Source organism: Macrobrachium nipponense, chromosome 36 (genome assembly GCF_015104395.2).
Source record: "Macrobrachium nipponense isolate FS-2020 chromosome 36, ASM1510439v2, whole genome shotgun sequence".
Taxonomy (NCBI): domain Eukaryota; kingdom Metazoa; phylum Arthropoda; class Malacostraca; order Decapoda; family Palaemonidae; genus Macrobrachium; species Macrobrachium nipponense.
Genome location: NC_087220.1, coordinates 58,327,872 through 58,348,248, shown reverse-complemented (window position 1 = coordinate 58,348,248; position 20,377 = coordinate 58,327,872). Strand labels below are relative to the sequence as shown.

Genomic DNA, 20,377 nt, shown 5'->3' with positions numbered 1-20,377 from the left:
AGCTGTGGAATATCAGAGTTGATCTGGACCACTGGTTCCCAAAAACTCGTTTCGAGGACTGGAGGGACTACCGAATCGCTTTTACTTCTTTCAGATTAAGATCCAGGACATCTGAAACCCTATCCAAGATGTCCGGCACCTTCTTCTATCACCGGTCAGGTATAGACGCACTGAGAGATGTTCAGAAAATCATTCCTAGATCTTGAATAATATTTCAGTTTCCCGGTAGGAAAAAACTGTGGTCTGAATTGCAGTCTATTCGGGAAACAAACTTCTTCAGGAAGGAAATGGTCCCCAGCTAGCTCATCCATTCCCTCCCCGAGTATGCTTACTTCCCTAATAAGGCTGCGCTTTGCCTAAGCAGGAGAGCATATAAAAGTGCAATGTTGCGGTAGACTCGTAGTTCCATACCGTGCGGTAACGAGCACCGAAAGGATTAAGAGATAACTCTGTTGAACATAGTAAGGCAAACGAATGCAACGTTTATTCATTTACGTAAGAAATCCCCTCAATCTTAGGCTAAAGTCCGTGATTGTAGGACAGAGATACAGTTAGTCAGTCAATCCCGCAGGAGAGACGTAACCGTCAGCACAGAGATACGGTTAGTCAGTCAATCCCGCAGGAGAGAGAGACGTAACCTACAGCGCATGACAGCGCACTATCTGTTACTGGCTCGGTTGGACTGGAGGACACACACAGCGTGACAGCAGCAGCCAGCAGCTTACGAACGCCGTCTCTTAACTTTATGTCTGGGTTGCCAGCTACCCTATTCTACGAAGAAATAGGTCCGTTATTTTTTGAGCAGAAAGACTCTCAAGCTGGTATATTTAAGCGAAACAGAAAACGCTAAATATATAGATGCGTTTGTGTTGTCAGAACACTACCATACAACGGTAAAAGATAAATCGGAAACTCCTGGAAGGCTGCAGGGAGTAACGATTAAATGTCCTTAAAATAGACAATAGACCTCCGGTTGCCATCCGAAGAGGTAACTACAGCAAGCGTATATGACTTGAACCAACCAGAAGTAAAATAACGCAAGGCAAAATATGAAATTATATCACAATAAAGTTTGTTCATACTTACCTGGCAGACATATATATAGCTGAATTCGGAAATACAGCTACATACATATCTGACAGGCAAGTTTCATGAACAAAACTTAAGAGAATCGAAGCAGTCAGCTCAAGATTCTTATGTATTGGACATAAGCGTTCATTGACGTAGTCTACAAGTCTATTTCTTGTACGAGTCTGCGAATGACGAATGAGAGCTCTTCCGAATCTTGTCAATAAGAGCTTATTCGCTTACGCAATATCAAGTTAATGAGATGTTTGTCAAAGAGAACTAACCCATTTACGGGACAAAGAGATATTTTGTCAATGAGGGGATACCCATTTACTTGACAAAACGATAGTATATTGTCAATGGGGGAAAGTCACTGAATTGACAAAACGTAATCCAGGAAGTCGAGCATTTAATTTTTCTGATTCCCGTCTCAAACGAGGAAGGGGCAAGAATCCTGTTAAGAGACTGGGCTTACGGCAGGTAGAACGACGATGTTCAATTCGGCAGCGTAGTCCCGACTAGAAACTAACAAAATCTATCATCTGAAAAACCCTTTCAGATGGGCTAAAAAGCTTGCAAAATTATCCTGGGAAGAGGAAGAAACTCTCCAACCAGCTTCCTCTCCCGTATCACAACTAATGCCTGCTAAAGCTTAAAATTTATTGGCAGTATGGCAAAGGAAGTCCTGTCTTGCGCTTTCCTGAAGAGCGTCCTTTTGATGAGTGCCTTTGCAAGAATCCTACTGAACGTTGCCGAGAGTCCTGACGTGCAGGACATCGAGCCTTTATAACCCGTAACTGCCTTATCGCAAAGTCTTGACTGCGGTAGTGGCAACTTAAATTTATTGGCAGAATGGCAAAGCTTGCGGTAGAGCAAACGAGATCTTCCCTTGAGCTTTCCTTAACTCCATCCACCTATGCGAAAAGCAATATTAATTGACAGAGACCTCTTGAATTCACGAAACCCGATGTCTTGCTGGGTTTCGAAGAAGAAGTTGTCTGTTCACTTTAAGCTTCCTCCGAAGCACCGAAGGTAGAGGTAAAAATTCTTTAGGCCCAAATCTGAAACAAGAGCTTGAAGAGTTCAACAGAAACGTTCAGCCAGGCGACACACCTGGCGTGCGCTGGTGCACGCTCGGCGTCCACTGGCGCGCGCTCGGCGTCCACTGGAGCGCGCTCGCGTCCACTGAGCGCGCTCGGCGTCCACTGGCGCGCGCGCTCGGCGTCCACGCGCGCGCGCTCGGCGTCCACTGGGGCGCGCTCGGCGTCCACTTGTGCGCGCTTGGCGTGCACCCTGCGCGCGCCTGGCTTGGGCGTCCGCTCTCAAAAGCTTCCTGCTACTACGACTTCTTTTACGTATTCTCGGTGGAAAGACGGACACGAGTTCAGGCGACGTTCGCCTTCTTACTTCTCACTGAAACGCATAACGAGAGAGAGAGAGGACGTGAAGCGTCCTCTTCTATAAAGCTTCTATTTAGAGGGCGCGAGTCCTTCCGAAAGCTCCAACCCCTGCACGGGAAGGACGCTTCGGCGGACGAGAAGCAATCTTTCAGGATTCGTGCACGCGCGCACGCACTTTGGCAGTCTGGGGATTTTCATCAGAAACTGCCGAAGGCACGCCAGATCGGTGGGGGTTCCTTGTAACCCTCCTTAGGCTTTCGACATGCTCCCTCCCCGGGTCCTGGGAGTCAAGCAGAGGTCCCGGCCTAGAGGCGAAACGAGGCCGATCTGACGCACCCTCCACTACACAAGGGGTATCACTGCACTTCTGCACTTCACTTTTACTCTCTAAAGCAAGCACTTTCGATTCTAAGTTACGAATCGAAAGAGTATCAGAGAAAGGGCAATTCCTCTACAGACACTGCTTAGGGCCCGAAGGCAACACTGCAGGGTTAGGAGTAACAATTACAGAAGTAGCACTTCACAGCAATGAAGGAGAGCGAGCACCTCTCGTAGACATATTCATAGCCCGTAGGCCATACTACAGGGTTAGGCAAAATAAAGTCTACAGGAAGGTTAGCAGGTTCACTACCCTGACTTTTGTAACTGATTAATTGCGTACATACGAATCATACGTCTTCCTTACGGAATTAGACATGTTTACTGATTAATTGCGTACATACGAATCATACGTCTTCCTTACGGAATAGACAAAGTCTCACACTCCTTACATGACAAATCTCAACAAAGAAGCAAGACCCATACCCCTCTTACATACCAAGTGCGGATCTACCGAAGCTTTCGGTAGCCACACCCTATCTTTGCAGACAACTTCGTCTGAAACTAGCCTAACTAGATTCAGATATTTTATGCAAAAATGAATCAAATTCAAATCAATTTAAGATAGCGTATGCCTAGCCACAAATCCCACAAATCCAAGTAAATAAATCAAAAGACAATTAGGATACTTAGCGGCAATGATGTTTCCAAAATCCTAAGACGGAGGTACTGAAAACAGGTGTTTTCAGCACCGGCGACAGAAAAATTATGAATAGAAAATGGGAATGGTTCCTGATACCCGCCTCCCAGCGGCGGGAATGGGTACTAACCACCTGACCGACCACTGCGTGTGTCGGAAGTTTTTAAAATTCTATCGGACTTCAGAAAATACAGCTATATATATATCTGACAGGTAAGTTTCATGAACAAAATATAAATTTTCATAATAACATTTATTATTTGGATACTTACCTACTGTTAAATTTTTTATCTACTTTAACAGTAGGTAAGATTCATCTTAAATAATATAAATTTTCATAATAAAATTTATTATTTGGATACTTACCTACTGTTAAAGTAGATACAAAATTTAACAGTAAGTAAGATTCATCTCAAATAAAATGATTTAAAGTAATAAGGATACTCCTCTCACATCCAAGGGCACCGCCTTCCGAAGTGAGAGATCCCTCAAACACCAACACAACACGCCCCCTCTTCTACCTTTGTCTGATAGTAAGTGAAAGGATGAAGGAGAAGAGAAATTACCATAAAAAACAAAACAAAGGACAAACCTCTGAAGTTCCCCTCTGTAATTCCCAAGTGTAAGCGTAAATTTCTGATGAATACATGTCTCATTACAGGATCAATATCACTATGTTAAATACATGTCTCATCCTCACGTTACATACATATCTCATCCTCACGTTAAAGGGTGAAAGAATGTAAATAATAAAGATGTTGGCATACCTTTGCTTCCGACTCTTAACACAAAGTAGAAAGGCAGCTATAAAGGTTATCACAAAAAGTGGGTTTGTATATTAATTGAACAGATTGAATTTAATATTGATATCAAACACTGTATAGACAGTATTTATTTAAAAACAAAACTAAACCAGAAAGATTCCACCGGGAAAATGATCAACGACCAGTCAGCAAGAGCTCACAAACACACGTCTTCATCGAAAGACGGCCGAAGGCAAAGTGGAGTGTTTACATCCGGGCAGGCTGGCCTACCCACCTACCACACGGCAGTTACTGCCTAACCACCTTGTTCAAGAATTTAACGGCCGTGATTCCAGCTATGCCGAAAGTAATTCCTTATGTAAAGGACCGAGGGTTTGTATATCATGTGGGAACAAATCTGTTTGTTAATCAAACTACTCAAAAAATTCATTAGAATACATTATGAAAGCAAAGGAAATGAGAGCATTAGCTTATTTCAAGACAAACAATTTTTTTGCTGGACATACAGGAGACTATGCTAAAAATTATTTACATATGACACACATTATTAATCTACATACAAATTTTATACATTTATTATGGAACCACTTTATCCACAAGGTCATCTCTTATATGTTCCTCTTAGTGCTAACTGATCAAAGTGGAAACAAAACCCTAAGCATCTCACCTCAGTGTTCAGAATATGACGTCCTCCATCCACAATGATGCCTGAGTTCTTCTCCACCTGCTTGGGATCCTTATCAAGAGCTAGCAACCCATCCCTGCCTAGCTTTGGGAAGCTCAAGCCACCCGATGCGGTGCGAGTGTGAGTCTTCTTGCGGCTGTGTTCCTCGGACAACTTCCTGGGCAGGCTGCCCGTGCTCGTGTTGAACGTCTCACTCTTACTCATCTTTGGTTTCAAGGTCTGGCTGGAAGATTCCAGAATGAAGGGATCAGAGTCCGGAGAGAGATCGTGCAGCTCCCCGTCGGCAACCTCACTGCTGCTGAAATGTCTGGACAGCTGTCCTACTTTGTCACTGACAGTCCTCACACCTGTAGCTACTAAGCTCGCTGCACTGTTAGCTGCACTCGCGACATTTTCTTTGATCAGCTCAGTTGCACTGTCTATGTGGTATTTGTTGTTCACTCTTTCATCAGCAAGGAGCTCACCCTGTTCTATGCTCGTTGCAGTCATCCAAGACAACTGCCTCGAGATGAACTGACGAGCAGCGTCGGCATTGATGAACAAACTGGAGGTCCCACTGGAACTCAGCTTCCTATCGCTCACCTCTTTCCCAATTTCCGTCTCGTCGTTACAGTCTACCACCTCAAAGTCACTGCCCTCACTCTGTTTATGAACCCGATTCATTTCCTTCAACTCGATACCCGTTCGTTGTTCCACTGGGGTGTTTAGCGTCGTCCGTCACAAGACACTTCGCCAGACGTTGGATCCAGCTCATCCGGGGCATAATCCGAGGACTCCCCATCCTCATGGAAAACACTGTTTCGAGACGACCGGCTGGGAGCAGGAGAGAGGAGGTCAGATCTCCCATCGGTAAAGGCATCTTTTCGAACGAGCAACCCCAAAGGACACTTATCAAACTCATCTATGTCTTCAAACAGGACCCGGTCGCCGGTTTCCTGCCGGCACTGTTCGCAAGAGCGCACGTAAGAGTCAAAGTCCGGTAGGTGGTCAGATTCGAGGGAAGGGTCGTGATGGACAGGCGGTAAGGCTTCTACTAAGGCTACTGTGAAATAAGCTCCAGCTTCAACCTGCATCACCCTCCTTCCTTTGAAAAAGTCGACTCTAGCCGGGTTTGTTATTTCGTTCTCGATTTTGTTTGTAAAGAGACCTGAACAAGGAAAGAAAAACACTCTCATATTGTATACTCAAATTACAAGGCTTGCCCTTAATAACAAAGCCATCATTTGGATTTTCTCACAATAAAATTATCACTGAAAGAGCATAAGAAAAATCATGTCTTAAACCAATTAGTTTACTAATCCAGCTATAGGGACATAAATCTAACCAATGACTCAATTTCCAACACCTGCTAATAAATTGTCTAGCTAATGAAACATCTGCAAAATCACAATTTTTGAAAGTAAACTGTATTTTTCCTAACTGTACAAACCTGAGGTCCTTTACATAAGGAATTACTATTCAGCGCCAGCTGGACCGGTCGTAAGATTTACTAACAAGGTAGTTCGGCAGTAACTGCTTGTCCTATGGAGGAGTTATGGAGTTCCATTTGACAACGTCTGTTGAGAGAGAGAGAGAGAGAGAGAGAGAGAGAGAGAGAGAGAGAGAGAGAGAGAGAGAGAGAGAGGGTGTAATTGCTGTATGGATAGTTAACAACTGAATTGGCTGTTGATGAGTTCTGAGTTGTCTGCTGGTGCTGTTAGAGATCAGAGTTCTGTGTTTTGAGTGAGTTTTTAGTGAGTCTTTGGTGAGACCTGGTGATGATCAGTAGTGTTAGCAGCAGTCTGTTGAAGGCATTGATAGTCAGATAAGTTGTGTGTTTTTGTTTGTTGTTTACTATGAGATTCAGGGCCTCTGTAACACGGTTTTTTCGCAATAACTTTTTATCTATGCATTTCATAAATATAACGCTTATTCAGAATACATATTATATCAACACATAAATTTTGAGTGTATTCTGCACTACGTAGGTTGAATAAATTTAGTACTTATAATGTAAAAGTGACCTTTTTTGAAGACGGGCCAACTTACTCAGAGAAAAGGTTTCGAACGCACTCGTTACGTAACTTATGACAGCATTTCTTCCCTCTTTCTCGATGGATGATTGGCTATACGTAACGAAGGCTAAACCTCTAGCAACAATGACATAAAAATCTAAATACAAGCAAAGCAGTGCACCTTTATGAACTCTGGAACCTCTCCACTGATAATTGTCATAATGAACAAACCAACAAAATATGTTAATACAAAAAACACTTCGATTATTAGTCTAACTCCCAAAATAAGTTTCCAAAGAAATTACAGTCTACTTTATAGGTCACAATCAGATTGACAAGATGTAGGGAATAGTTGGTAATTATCAAAAACATAGTAGACAAGCTTGATTTGATAACTGCTATATCCAATGTCAAGCAATTTTTATTTATTGGCTATCTACCTATTTACTGAAAAAAAATAGCCGGTACCGTATATTGGCTTTAAACCTTCACCAATAATTATCGTCAGAATGGTGACTTCATGAGGCTCCACCCACTTTCGCCTCGTTATAATTCAGGATAACACTGAAGGCTACCATGGGCATTGTTGGATTAGAAAATTTAACTTCTGGCTATAAAAACTAATTTCTCGAGTAGTTGTAAGAAGTGCTAAATGATCCTCAAGGATCCCAGCAGTTGGCCTAAACGTTTAATTCATGTATATTACTGCTATACTGTTGCGGCACTACTGCTACAGTAGTATTACTATGCTAGCACTGATACCCCACCCACATCTATGTATCGTTCCGCCATTCATAAAGTCTTTGGGTTTCAGAGCCGATGGAATTTCTGTCTGGTGGATGGGCAGGGCAACATTTAGTCAAAAGGTGTTTGTTTACCTTGCTTACGTAATGAATGTTTTTCGACTCTTGGCTCGCAATCATTGGCCATGGCGTCGGCTAGATCATTTTTACTCTATAAAAATCAAAACTATCAGGTTTAGGTTATTGATAATGCTGACAAAATTTGTGTGTGGTTGTAAAATATACATATGTCAACTTTCAGCTAAATCTGATGCTTTGACAAGGAGCAAAGTCCAAAAAACCGTGTTACAGAGACCCTGAATCTCATAGTAGTTGTTTTGTTAAGTTTGATGTTGTTTGCTTTGGAGTTGTTGTGCCTGTGCTATTGGATTTGTTGTGCTTTTGGGTTCCTGAGAGTTGTATGTGAGTTGTTATGGTTGAGGTTTGTTGTTGGTGTTGTTAGTGGGTGTGTGGGTTGCCTTTTAGTGTTATTGTTTTTTGTGTTGGGGATTGTTTGTGCAGTGGTCTTGTGCTGTGTTGTTGAGTTGTGGGGTTGTGGTCCTTGGGTGTTGTGTTGTTGAGTTGTGTTCCCTGGTTGTTGTTGTTGTTGTGTTGTGGTTCTTGGTTTTTGTCGTGTAGTTGGTGGTCTCAGTGACCTTGACCAGCGGACAGCACAGGATAGCCTGGAGTATCTGGAGTTGGGTAAGCACATGTGTTTTGAGAGTTTCTTGTTTTTGGGTTTGTGTTTTTTTTCTGTGTTGGTATAGGTCAATTGTCCTGCGTGAATTGACTGTAGGTGGGTTTGGCAGCTGGAGTGATTAGGTTTATGTGGGGGGGGGGGATTTGCCACTTGCTTTTAAGCTTATCCTGCCACAGTCTGATGGTCAGGAGTCCCCCCCGACTGGAGGTAAACACACCACTTTGCTTTAGGCCCAGGAACAGAGTGAGGGGTGGTAAGAGGTGGGACTATATGTAAAGGACCTCAGGTTTGTATAGTTAGAAAAAACACAACTTACTTTCAGAAATTGTGATTTGTTCTAAGATGTTATACAAACTATCGGTCCTTTACATAAGGAAGACTCACCTATTAATGGGAGGAATCCGAGTCTTCTGAACAGACTGGTGTTCACCCAACCTGGGTTCCGTCCCTGGTCGTAAAAGCAGAGGGAGGGAACCTAGCCTCTATCCAACTGATCGGAGTGTGCACTGCAAGATCAGTGGTCAGACCTCTGGACCAATTCTAAGAGGGAGGCAAGCGTACCTCTTATGAATAGCAAGCATGAACTAGGTCCTGAGTAAGAAGCCAAATAAGTATTGGGTTTGTTTCTTACTGGTGTCCGCTTCCCCCCTTGCTAGGGAAGGGATGGATAAACGCTTCTATCCCTCGGTTAGGTAGCTTACCTGCATCGTCGTCCTGTCCAGCATTGTGACGACCGCTACCCTCTACCCGCAGGGATAGGGAAGAAAAGAGGAGGAAGAGGAGCCAGTCACTCTCTCATTCACTTTCTATTCATGTGGTATCACAAGGACGAGATGCTACCTTGTCCTGTAAAGGAGCTGGGTAAGCTACAAAACTTGTTGAGCAGCCACCACAGGTCCCAAGGAAAGGTGTCAAAGGACCTGTGGGCAATATCCCAAAGGCAGGAGGTGAAGGTGGTCTGGTTGGACCACACCCCTGCCTTCAGCAGTGCAACAGACAAGTTCTTGCGGAATGCATGGGTTGGACCAATAAATCTGACTTCGTGGGCTCTTAGACAAAAGGTACGGGTGTTGGCACTCCTGTCTGAGTCGTACGCTTTCCTGATTACCTCACGAAGCCAGAAAGAAACAGTGTTCTTGGACATTTCTTCTTGGTCACCCCAGTGCTAGCGAAGAGGTTTTGACACTCAGGCCTGAGGTGTCGAGTTTTCTTCAGGTAGCGCCGTAGCACCTTCACAGGACAAGCAGCATCATATCAGTGAAGTCTTCTAGGGAGGGGATCGTGAAGGACTTGAACCTGGCATCAGGGACAGAAGGGTTCTGAGTCTTCGCAATGAAATCCGGGACGACATCGAGCGTAACCGATCCCCATCCCCTCGAGTGTTTAACATCGAAGGAAGACCGTGAATTTCTCCTACTCTCTTCACTGATGCCAGGGCCAGCAGAAAGACGGTCTTGAGGGTCAGAACCCTGTCTGACGACTCCCGGAGAGGTTCGCAGAGACAGAGGAGCTTCTCTTGGCGAAGAAAGATGAGGAGATCCACTACCTGCTGAAGAGTGGCTCTGAGCGTGTAGAGACCCCGTCTACGACACCAACCACAGAAGACGGACCACTTTCCCTGGTATACTGCTGCAGAGGTCTGTCTGAGGTATCCAGCCACCTCTGTTGCTGCTCGGCGAGAAAACCTCTCGCTCGCAGAGATGGTGGATAAACCCCAGCCATGAAGACACAGGGAATGAACTGCCTGGTGGCTCCGTTCTACATGCGGTTGACACAGCAGGTTGTGTCATGGGGGAATCTCTCGCGGTGCTTCCGAGAGAAGAGCCAGCCGGTCCAGAAACCAAATGGCCTGAGCCACCAGAATCATCCAAAAATTGCTGGTGACAATCACCTTGTGAATCAGGCAGAACGGGGGAAAGGCGTAGAGTACGAGGTTGTCCCACGGGTATTGGAACATGTCCTCTGCAGCTGCCCATGGGTCCGGCAAAACTGAGGAGAAAACCTGAAGTTTTCTGTTGTGACGGGTGGCGCACAGATCCACTACTGGACGCCCCCACAAGTCAAAGAGCCTTTCTGCCTCGTCTGGGTGAAGAGACTTTTCAGTCCCAATCACCTGATTCTGGCAGCTGAGCTTCTCTGCCACTACATTCTTCTTGCCTGGAATGTGTCTGGCTGACAGCTCTACCGAGTGAGCTACGGCCCACTCGTGTACCTGCATCGTCAACTGGTGTAACGGGAGGGACACTAGGCCCCCACTGTCTGTTGACGTATGCCACTACTGTGGTGTTGACGCTCATCAATACCACTGAGTGTCCCATCAGTCATTCCTAGAACTCTTGGAGCGCAAGAAATGCAGCCTTGAGTTCCAGGAAGTTGATACGAAGGTGCCTGTTGTGATGGTTCCACACTCCTGCAACCAGCAACTCTTCCAGGTGTGCCCCGCAACCCTCGGTCGACACGTCTGAGAACAGAAGCATCTACAGAGGGAGAGTGCGCAGGGGCACTCCTATTAAGAGGTTCCTGTCATCTAGGCACCAGGCCAGGTCTGCCCTTACTTACTCCACAAGAGGAACCAGGAAGGATGTGGATCCCATGCCTGTGGACAGCACTCCTTTAGTCTCCACTGAAGAGACCGCAGCCGAAGACGCCCATGAAGGACTATCTTCTCTGTGACGACAGGTGACCGATCACGACTTGCCATTGCTGCGCTGACTGTTCCTGTCGTGACAGGAACATTCTGGCTGCCTCCCTAAACCTGCTGATTCGCAAGTCTGCAGGGAAGACTCATGCCCAGGTACTCTATCCTCTGCTTGGGTTCGAGATCTGACTTCTCGACATTTACCACGATCCCCAGATCGCGGCTTAAGTCGAGGAGTCGATGGGATCTCTGTTCTGTAGCAACTGCGAGCAGGAGCTCACCAGGACCAGCCAATCATCGAGATACCTCTTCAGATGTATCTCAACTGAATGGGCCAAGGCCCAAGCTGACACCAGAGTGAACACTCGCGTGAACACCTGTGGGCGGTTGAGAGACCAAAACAAAGGGCCCTGAATTGGTACACAGTCCCGTTGAGGATAAAGCGGAGGTACTTCCTGGACAACTGGTGGACGGGTATTTGAAATACGCATCCTTCAGGTCCACCGAAAGCAGGAAATCGTTCTCCCTGATGGAATCTAGCACTGAGCGTGCTGCTTCCATCGTGAACTGAGTCTGGCAAATGAAACGGTTCAAGGGAGAGAGATCTATCACCAGTCTCCAGCTCCCCTTAGACTTCTCCACCAGGAAAAGTTGGCTGTAGAAACCTGGTGACTGATCTCACGCGATCTCCACAGCTCCTTGCTCAGCATGGTCTTAATTCTTGTGTCAGTGTTACGTCCCTAGCAGAAACGGGGTAGTACGTCTGAAGGTGGACTGGGCAGCAGGTGAGGGGGAACGCTGTCCCTAGCGTTTCCCTCTCTTCCCCTTCCACTTAACTCCAATCCCATGAGAGAAGGAGGCTTGAGAGGAGGGCTGACGCTCACTTCTCGAGCGAAAGAGGAAGGCTGGGTCTTACCTCGCGCTACCCTCAATGGTGCTGACGTCTTAGGAGCGGAGGAAGCGCTAGCCAACTCCAAGGCTTGGCCACAGTTGAACAAGTGTCCAGAAGTCTTCGTAACTGCCTGATGTACTAAGCGGTCACTGTTCTCAGCTTTCCGTTTTTCCACTGCAGCGCCCACCATCTCTCTGGGGAAGAGAGAGGAGGAACCCAGCAACGGTCCATTGTGTAGACCCAGCGTCACCTCTCGACCGGCCGCTCTAGTTATGCGAGTCAGGACTGAGTCTCGTCTCCTCAGAGCCAGTTTGGCCCACAGGTTGGCCATCTGGTGGGCGAGGTAGGAGATGGCCCTACCTCCAGACTGGCAGAGTCTCCTGAATACCGAGTCTTCCTCAGGAACGATAGGTCCCGAGGATGCTGAGACTCTGGACACTGTGAGGGACCACTGATCCAGCCAGGAGACGGCCTGGAAAGCTGCCATGGCAGTGGATTCCAAGGCCAATGCCTCTTGCTCTGAGAACCAGAGGTTCTCAAACAGCAGGGGAAGAAGAGGCACTCCCGGAGTTAGATGAGCTATCTCTGGATCAACCTGCTTGGTCGGCAACGGGTCTACCGAAGGCACTAGCAATGCCGCTGCCGAGGCAGAGGAGGGGGAAGCCGCATGTCCAACCTGCTGGACCTGAGTGAGTCCTCCTGTCCGGAGACGAGGGCGTTCACCTGGTGCAACACACCGTCGGCCAAGGAAGACCGGGGTAGTCCCACTGTCGCTCTGGGTTCCTTCTTAGGACCCCAGAACGACTCCAACCTCGATGGAGGGTCAGAGGGAGCAACCACAGATCCTTCCCTGAGGTTGTTGTGCTGACAAATCAGCGCAATGAAATCTGCAAGGACCTCTGTATCTTGGGGGTGATTGCATCCCGATACAATGAACCGTAAGGTCCATCCAGGCCAATCATCTCCCAAGACACTCTTCCTTCAGGAGGAAAAACCTCGCCAGACCCCTTGTGGTCTCCTCTAACCATTTGAGTGTACAATCTGCTTGGTCCAAGAACCGAGCCAGGCTTGTAGACTATCATGGCCGGACCGTAAGGACCGCACTCCTTACGGTCACTCCTGTTCACCTCGCTCCTCCCAGTGTAGCCCGAGGAGGTTGAAGGAACAGGTGAGGGAGACTTGATGCTCCTGCCCTGCCTACCAGCAGAACTGGCAGGCTGGGAGGACTGCAGGCGATCGTCAACCCACGGTGGCGATTGAGCTGCAGGTCTGGACCAGCGGACTCCATGTGGAGAAGTGCTGGACCGAGGATGGTAACGTTGGTCTCTTGCGTCAGGGGAGCTACTAGTAGTCATGCAAGCCGTCCGGTCCCAGTGGGAGCTACGGTCATGTGACTGGTAGTGTCCACTAACGTGGTGAGAGCAAGCACTATCCTCACAACGCGCCACAGTACCAGAAGCAGCCGATGCTGGTCCTGGTGACCAGGGGGACCTCTTCCCAGCCTTGACACGTGAAAGGTCTGGTGGGACTGTCACGTCAACCCTCGGAACCAGGGGATCACTGCGAGAGCGATCGCCCATCTGGCGAGTCACCTGAGCGACTCTTACCAACCTTCTGCTCCATGCCTGGATCCTGACGGTGAGCATGCCCAGTCATCTGGTTCCTGGCTGCACGATCACCAGTAGGTGACCGTACACTCAGTGATGCTCATGAGCGAGTGACCGAGACGGATCCCGGTCCGGATGTGGAACCTCTGGAGCCGGGAGCAGAGGTACCAGCCGTCACCAAGCGTACGGCCACCTACCGGTGATCGTGCAGGTGCTGTGGTGAATCAGCCCCTGAATACTCGGAGTGCCCGTAAGACTCAGAGATCGCCACACCTGCTGAAGACCTCCACCCGTGCAGGCAGACATACCTGAGGAAGCAACGGTTGGCTAAGGGGGGGGGGGGGGGGGGGGGGGGTTCCGGGGGGGGGGGGGGGATTCCTGTTCACTTAAGAGGGGGAATGATCCCACCCTGAGCGGACCGAAGCCCCGAGAACAACTCCAAGTCGGGGTGTCGCCCTCCTTCCTCTGCACTCGACAAATCTAGCGAAGAGGCGGAGAGGGACACATCCCCCGAAGGGGAGAGGGCCATACGCGGGAGCTGACAAGGAGGGAGAAAAGAAGATGGCGTGTTGGTCACCAGAGGTGTCAAGGGAGAGCTTTCCGACGACACCTTGGAGGCTCTTCTGTACAACTCCCACTGCTTCTCTAACCAAGAGACACAAACATCACAAGTTAATGACCGAGAGCATTCACGCCCTTGGCATCAAGTACATAAAGGATGAGGTCCACGGCATCGCTAGACCTGAAAGCTCCACACTTACCGCCTCCCACTCCAGGGCACATTCTCCAGTTAGATGGGGGGCGAGGGGGCTTCTCCGATTCTTGGAACTGCATGTTACAATCAGCGATGCACTTCCACAAATAACAAACAAAAATAATAAGAGAGTACTTACAATCTCTTCCACACTAAGTATTCTAAGAGAAACAGGTTGAAAGGTAATCCTAAGCTTTGATAATGTCACGACAGAGGCAGGCAGAGGGGCAAGCCCACGTCTTCACCCGACAGCAGTCGAAAGCAAAGCAATAAGTTTACCTCCAGTCGGGCGGGACTCCCGACCATCGGCCAACAGTTACTGCCGAACTACCTTGTTAGAAAATCTTACGACCAGTCCAGCTGGCGCTGAATAGTAATTCCTTATGTGAAGGACCGATGGCTTGTATAACGTGTCGGAACAAATTAGCAACAATAACAGATTGAAAATACTTTAAAAATATAAAATGGAAGAAGAAAGTTATCAGCACTGTACAATGCTTATAATATAAGTAAAGGACTATGGAGAATATCTAAAAAAATATCTAAATTTCAGTCTAACAAGATACACATACGAACTTCTCCAAACTGTAATCAGAAGAAATATCTTAATATGTACTGCATCTACAACCATATGAAAAAACAAAACAATGCAGATATATAGTACTTTATGCTGGATCACATCAAGTACAGAGAAAAGTATCTAAAAAAATATCTCAATTTCAGTCTAGGAAGATACATATACAAACTTCTCCAACTTGTAATCAAAAGTATTTTATGCTGGATTACATCAACTACAGTATATTGTTTTCATATGCAAGAATTAAACGAAATTACCCACCCAAGGCGGGTCCCCTTCCTTGAACCCAGATCTCATCCTGGTTGCTCAAGAACAGAACGTGGTCCGAACCAGCTGCCACAGAACGCACTCTCACTCTGCGCCCCTTTTCCTCCTGGCCGTGTGTACATGTCTTCTTAGGTTCTACAACTGGGAGTGGATGGACTTCTTTCTTCTCTAAATCTTGTGTAAACACTTCTCCTGCATCAGTGACAAACACAACTTGTCCTTTGTAAACTGCCGCATCACGAACACATCTGCTTCCCAATTCAACCTAAACCATATCAATATACTGATTACGAACACTCCCGCGAAATGATTTCTAATTTCTAAAGAATTAATTTTACTTGTGTATCCAAAATTCAAGATAACATCAGACTAATTACTGGCAAAAATGAAACCATTCCACAAAGAATGCAGCACTTAAATATAAACTACATCTAATATCTGGGAAAGAAAATGAACTACTCTTCTACTAGTACACAGCTCTTCCTGACGAATACCTGTTGCAAAGTGCCTCGGTCCTGGCCATTGTACTGCCCTACATATAACCTTCCCCCAGCTGTGACGAAAACAGTTAAATCGTCGGCCGCTGCGACTCTGATTACCGTCTCGGTGGGGACAATCAGCATGTTCTTGGGGTCACCTCCCCTCCACCCATGGGTTGCTACCATCATAAACTGTGAGAGATGAGAGACAATTTATGATAGAATGTAAAAACTAAAATAAATTACTATATTAATAAGCCCGTGTACATTTCGCAATCATAGTGGTGTCCTGAAACAAAGACTGTGCTCCGTACAAATTGGAAAAATGCAAACCTAGATATGAGAGAGAGAGAGAGAGAGAGAGAGAGAGAGAGAGAGAGAGAGAGAGAGAGAGAGAGAGAGAGAGAGAGAGAGAGAGAGAGAGTTTATTGCTAGATCTGGATAACATTTAATTGTTATCATCTGAAATTTCAAAGAAAAGGTATGATATTTATCCGTGTCAGAAACTGTAAATTTCATCCTCCAGTAGGTTACAGTGTCTCTTGCAGGATTTTTTGTCCTGTAACAAGCTGTTATATATGTTTAATACAGCATGTAAGTCTCCCCAGTACCTAATAAGGGAAGCCCTTCCCAATTTTAGACAACAGCTTTAATAGAAAGGCCTTATGAGTTTCATCAATAAACTGTTTAGAACTTTAATATAAACTCTTCTTGTGATTATCCCTTTCCATATTATAACTGGTTATATTATGTAACCATAAACCTTGAATGACAGACTTCAGATTTGCTTATTGATAAAAACAGTGGTGCACAGTTAGCCTAGGTTATTTTGCATCTGATCCCTAACTTTTCAGTCAGAAGTTAAAGTTTAGAATTTCGACATTACTTTGGGCATGATAGTATGCAAGTCTAAAGCTAGAGTTTGCTGATATAAGGCTATAGATATAATGGGTATAGCTTTGCAACTAAACCTAACCTACCCTAATGTTAAGTCATTAGGGGTTTTACTCGGCACTCTTATCTGTGTGCATTGCCTACCTGAAAATTTTGCCCAACACAACAACACTGAATTCAATAAAGAATTGAATTGAATATAGAATTTAAACCAAAGACCAAATACTGGGACCTACTATGAGGTCAATCAGCTCTGAAACAGAAATAGACAGTTAAAAGGTTTGAAAGGTGCAACAGGAGGAAAGCCTCGGAGCAGTTGCAGGAAATACGGTGAAAAAAGGCTCGAAAATACAGCTCGGATCAGATGAGTCCTCACAGACGTTCGGTTCGATAGTAGCATAAATAGCCTGCGCTGCAAGATGCTGCTGAAGAGATCGTAGCCTAACCTAGGTTAAATATTAAGATTATATTGACCGAAATACAGTGAAAAAATGATTAGAAAATACAGCTCAGGCCAGAAGAGCATTCTCAGCTATAAGGTTCGATGATACTAGCATGATAGCATGCACTGCAAGATGCCACTGAAAAGAGCGTAGCCTAGCCTAGATTAAATATAAGGATCTTATTGACTGAAAAGTTAAAAATGATCAAATATAAAAGGGCCAGACAGCTCAATGCCATAGCCCAGCCCTAAATCATATGACTGTGACCTTGGTTTAAGGTCACCCCCCGAATTCAGGCCAGCAGAGACAACCCTTCCATGAACAGCATTAAAATTAAATCCAGAATTAAAATTACGGTATTTTGTCGTTTGCTGAACCTGAAATAAATTCACAGGCATAAATAAAATAATAATAAAAAACATATATATCTTTTTCGAAACGTGTCCCCGTCGAAAACAATTCAGGGTCACTAGTAGGTACTAGCTACTACTATTCAAGCCCTTCCTTGACTGATAGGTATCAGCCCTGATATTAAACATTAAAACGAACTAAATTTAATTATTTTCTTCGATTTAAAATGAATTAATATTAAAATAAGAATATATCCTTAAATACACGAACATCCCAACGACGTGATCTGTCAAGACCCAAATGTAAACAATGGCTGGGGATGGACCAAGCTCGACCCTGGAACGTAAACAATGGCGTATTTCGTTACATATCTCTTCGTTTATCGTCTTGTTTCGACTAAATTTCGTTAAAACATGGTCGTCTCGAGTCGCTGGATCGTTATACGAGGCGAAATGGCGAATAATTACCCGATTTTCGCAGTCATGGAAGAGACGGAGCAATTGTCACTCGCTTTTTCCCTTCCCGTCTTCTTCTTCTTCAATGACGTTTCTTCTTCTTGGTTCTGGTGATGTGACTCTCTCTCTCTCTCTCTCTCCTCTCTTAGTTCCTTCACTCTCTCTCCTCTCGTCTCTCTCTTCTCCTCTCTCTCTCTCTCTCTCTCTCTCAATCTCGTTCGTCAGGTCGGTCTCGCTCTCTTCTCCTCTCTCTCTCTCTCTCTCTCTCTCATCGTCTCTCTCTCTCTCTCTCTCCTCTCTCTCTCTCTCTCTCTCTCTCTCTCTCTCGTTGCGTTTTGAACGACAGAGGTACGATCAACTTGTTACCAGTAAAGGTTTTCATCTTTCTGAAGAGAGAGAGAGAGAGAGAGAATGCGATTAGTAAGGGTTTTATCCCTCTGAATGTGCGTGTATATGGAGAGAGAGACGAGGGGGGGGAGGGATTTTTTTCTAAATGGTACAATATAAATACGATCGGTAAAGATTTTATGCATGACAGAGAGAGAGAATTAAAATTACCATTTTGTTTGGGGAAAAGTCTCTCTACTGCTCCAGCTTCCAGTTCTCACTTAAATCCAAAAAAATAAGTCCCTCTCGAACTGTATTCCACAGGATTCGTTATTAGACAGGAAATAGGACTCCTGTGAGGTGTTAATATATTATATAATAAAAATCTGAATCACTCTTTGATTCAAAGGAACCACAAACTACCAAAACACTCTATTGTTTTAAATTAAGTTGGCTTTAAGCCAGCACGAATCCTTACCTAAGGCAGCTCGTAAGTGGTATAAGGTGCCAAAAGGTAGTATATGGACCTATAGACACTTACGAACCAACAAAGTCCGAACTTTCTCAGTGACAGAGACCGTTGATATATTTGTCATATCAAAACAAATAGAACATTTTTACCTACTTAAAGGAGACAGTTAAGGAGATATGGTATTACTCACTAATAAATTTAAATTAGCAGAGCTAATCAAGATGAAATTTTCAAAATACAGTACCTCATTTCCAAAAACTTGGTTCAGGTCAACCACAGGGTGGCGAGACCTTCTTTATTCCAACAATGTAAACAAAACTAAGTCTCACTTTTGTCTGCCCTGCCAATGAATAGTCTATCCTAGTGGAAGTTACTGTGATATTCGTGATTCTCCTGACAGAAATGTTGCTAAATCGAAAAAGTTATTGGCAACGTTGACTAAAAAATTGTACCAACTAGACAAAAAACACAGCCTTAACCTAAACTAACCTCACCACCCAAGAGCCTCAAAGTCCTAAGATGAGCTTCAAATATGGCAGTTTTTTTTTTTTTTTTTTTTTTTAGCTTGTTATAATGAAGACAGACTTTGCAGTATACAGTATTTAAGAAGAAAAGCATGATTATCTGTGAAGAGCCTAACAAAGGCTCTTCTCAGGCTGGTTTTAAGAGAGAGAGAGAGAGAGAGAGAGAGAGAGAGAGAGAGAGAGAGAGAGAGAGAGAGAGAAGCCAAGACAGTAGTGTCTATCAACAATCTGCATATGCTGCACAGATAAATCTTGTACTAAACGAGGAACCTTCTTAACAGCAAGATCTGTATAAAGGGCCTCGTGTGCTAACTATATATATTATATATATATATCATATCTATATATATATATATATATACACGAGACATATATAAAACTTGAAACATCTTGGGACACTGCTTACAAATATAAAACGTTAAAGATAGGCATAACCAAGAACTTTATAAACAAAGTTATAGATACCAGGGATATAGGTCCATGATAAAAATAATTCCTATAACCTAGCACTTCGTAAACTGTAGCAGAGATTTGATCAATTTTAATTAAAATGTTATACACCAGTATCTTTTTTTGTAGAATTCTTTTAAGATTCTGATGGAGCCACCAGGTTAATCTATATGTACATCAAACTAATTCCAACGTGCAATGAAATATTAAGTTTACCGAGAAGTGTGTTGTGAAATTGGTAAATATAGTTTACTCTCTGAAAATAAACAAATCAGCAAAGATAGCACACTTAATAAAAGGCTTATAGCCAATGTTTTAGTGAAATCTCCAAAATGAAAATTTTATGGACCAATTTAAATTGAAAGAACACAAGGACACACGTTACTTACAAGATATTTTGCTGCCAAAAGAGAGCATTGTAGCCTTTCATTAGCATGAAACCACCAGCACAAGACTAAAATGGCGATACACCCTCAGAATAAAGTGTTATAGGTCTTCTAAGCAAGGATTGTATATTAAAATGACTTCTGTTGTATGCTTCAGTTCGTTAACAAGAGTGAATTTGTTATATCGGCTCATCTTGATCACTCTCCGTTTATTTTACTTTATGATGATGTTTTGTTAGACGTTATTTAATAAATCATATATTGATTACGTCTAGATTAAACTTATAATGTTCTAATCTAGTCTTGCCTCGTGGTTGTTGCAAAATTTAATCTCTTCAACCTCGTAAAGATATTATTATTATTATTATTATTATTATTATTATTATTATTATTATTATTATTATTAGCATTATTGATTATTATTATTATATTATTATTATTATTATTATT

The 20,377-nt window shown here is 44.5% G+C and overlaps 1 protein-coding gene across 1 annotated transcript; it reads right to left on the bottom strand.

Moving 5' to 3' along the window:
* Positions 1–4,897: 4,897 nt before the first annotated feature.
* LOC135203727 (uncharacterized) lies at positions 4,898–17,908 on the bottom strand. Its single transcript, XM_064233645.1, has 4 exons — positions 17,781–17,908; positions 15,641–15,817; positions 15,141–15,411; positions 4,898–6,082 (listed from the first exon to the last, which is right to left on the bottom strand). The coding sequence occupies exons 2-4, from the start codon at positions 15,812–15,814 to the stop codon at positions 5,640–5,642; spliced, it is 888 nt and encodes a 295-aa protein (XP_064089715.1). The 5' UTR covers positions 15,815–15,817; positions 17,781–17,908; the 3' UTR covers positions 4,898–5,639.
* Between the last annotated feature and the right edge of the window lie 2,469 nt (positions 17,909–20,377).

Coding starts and splice junctions, on each gene's coding strand:
- LOC135203727 (XM_064233645.1), bottom strand. CDS start 15,814: ATGATGGTAGCAACCCATGGGTGGAGGGGAGGTGACCCCAAGAACATG. Junction 15,412..15,640: donor ACCGAGGCACTTTGCAACAG/GTATTCGTCAGG, acceptor GATATGGTTTAG/GTTGAATTGGGAAGCAGATG. Junction 6,083..15,140: donor AGGAAGGGGACCCGCCTTGG/GTGGGTAATTTC, acceptor TTCCTTGTTCAG/GTCTCTTTACAAACAAAATC.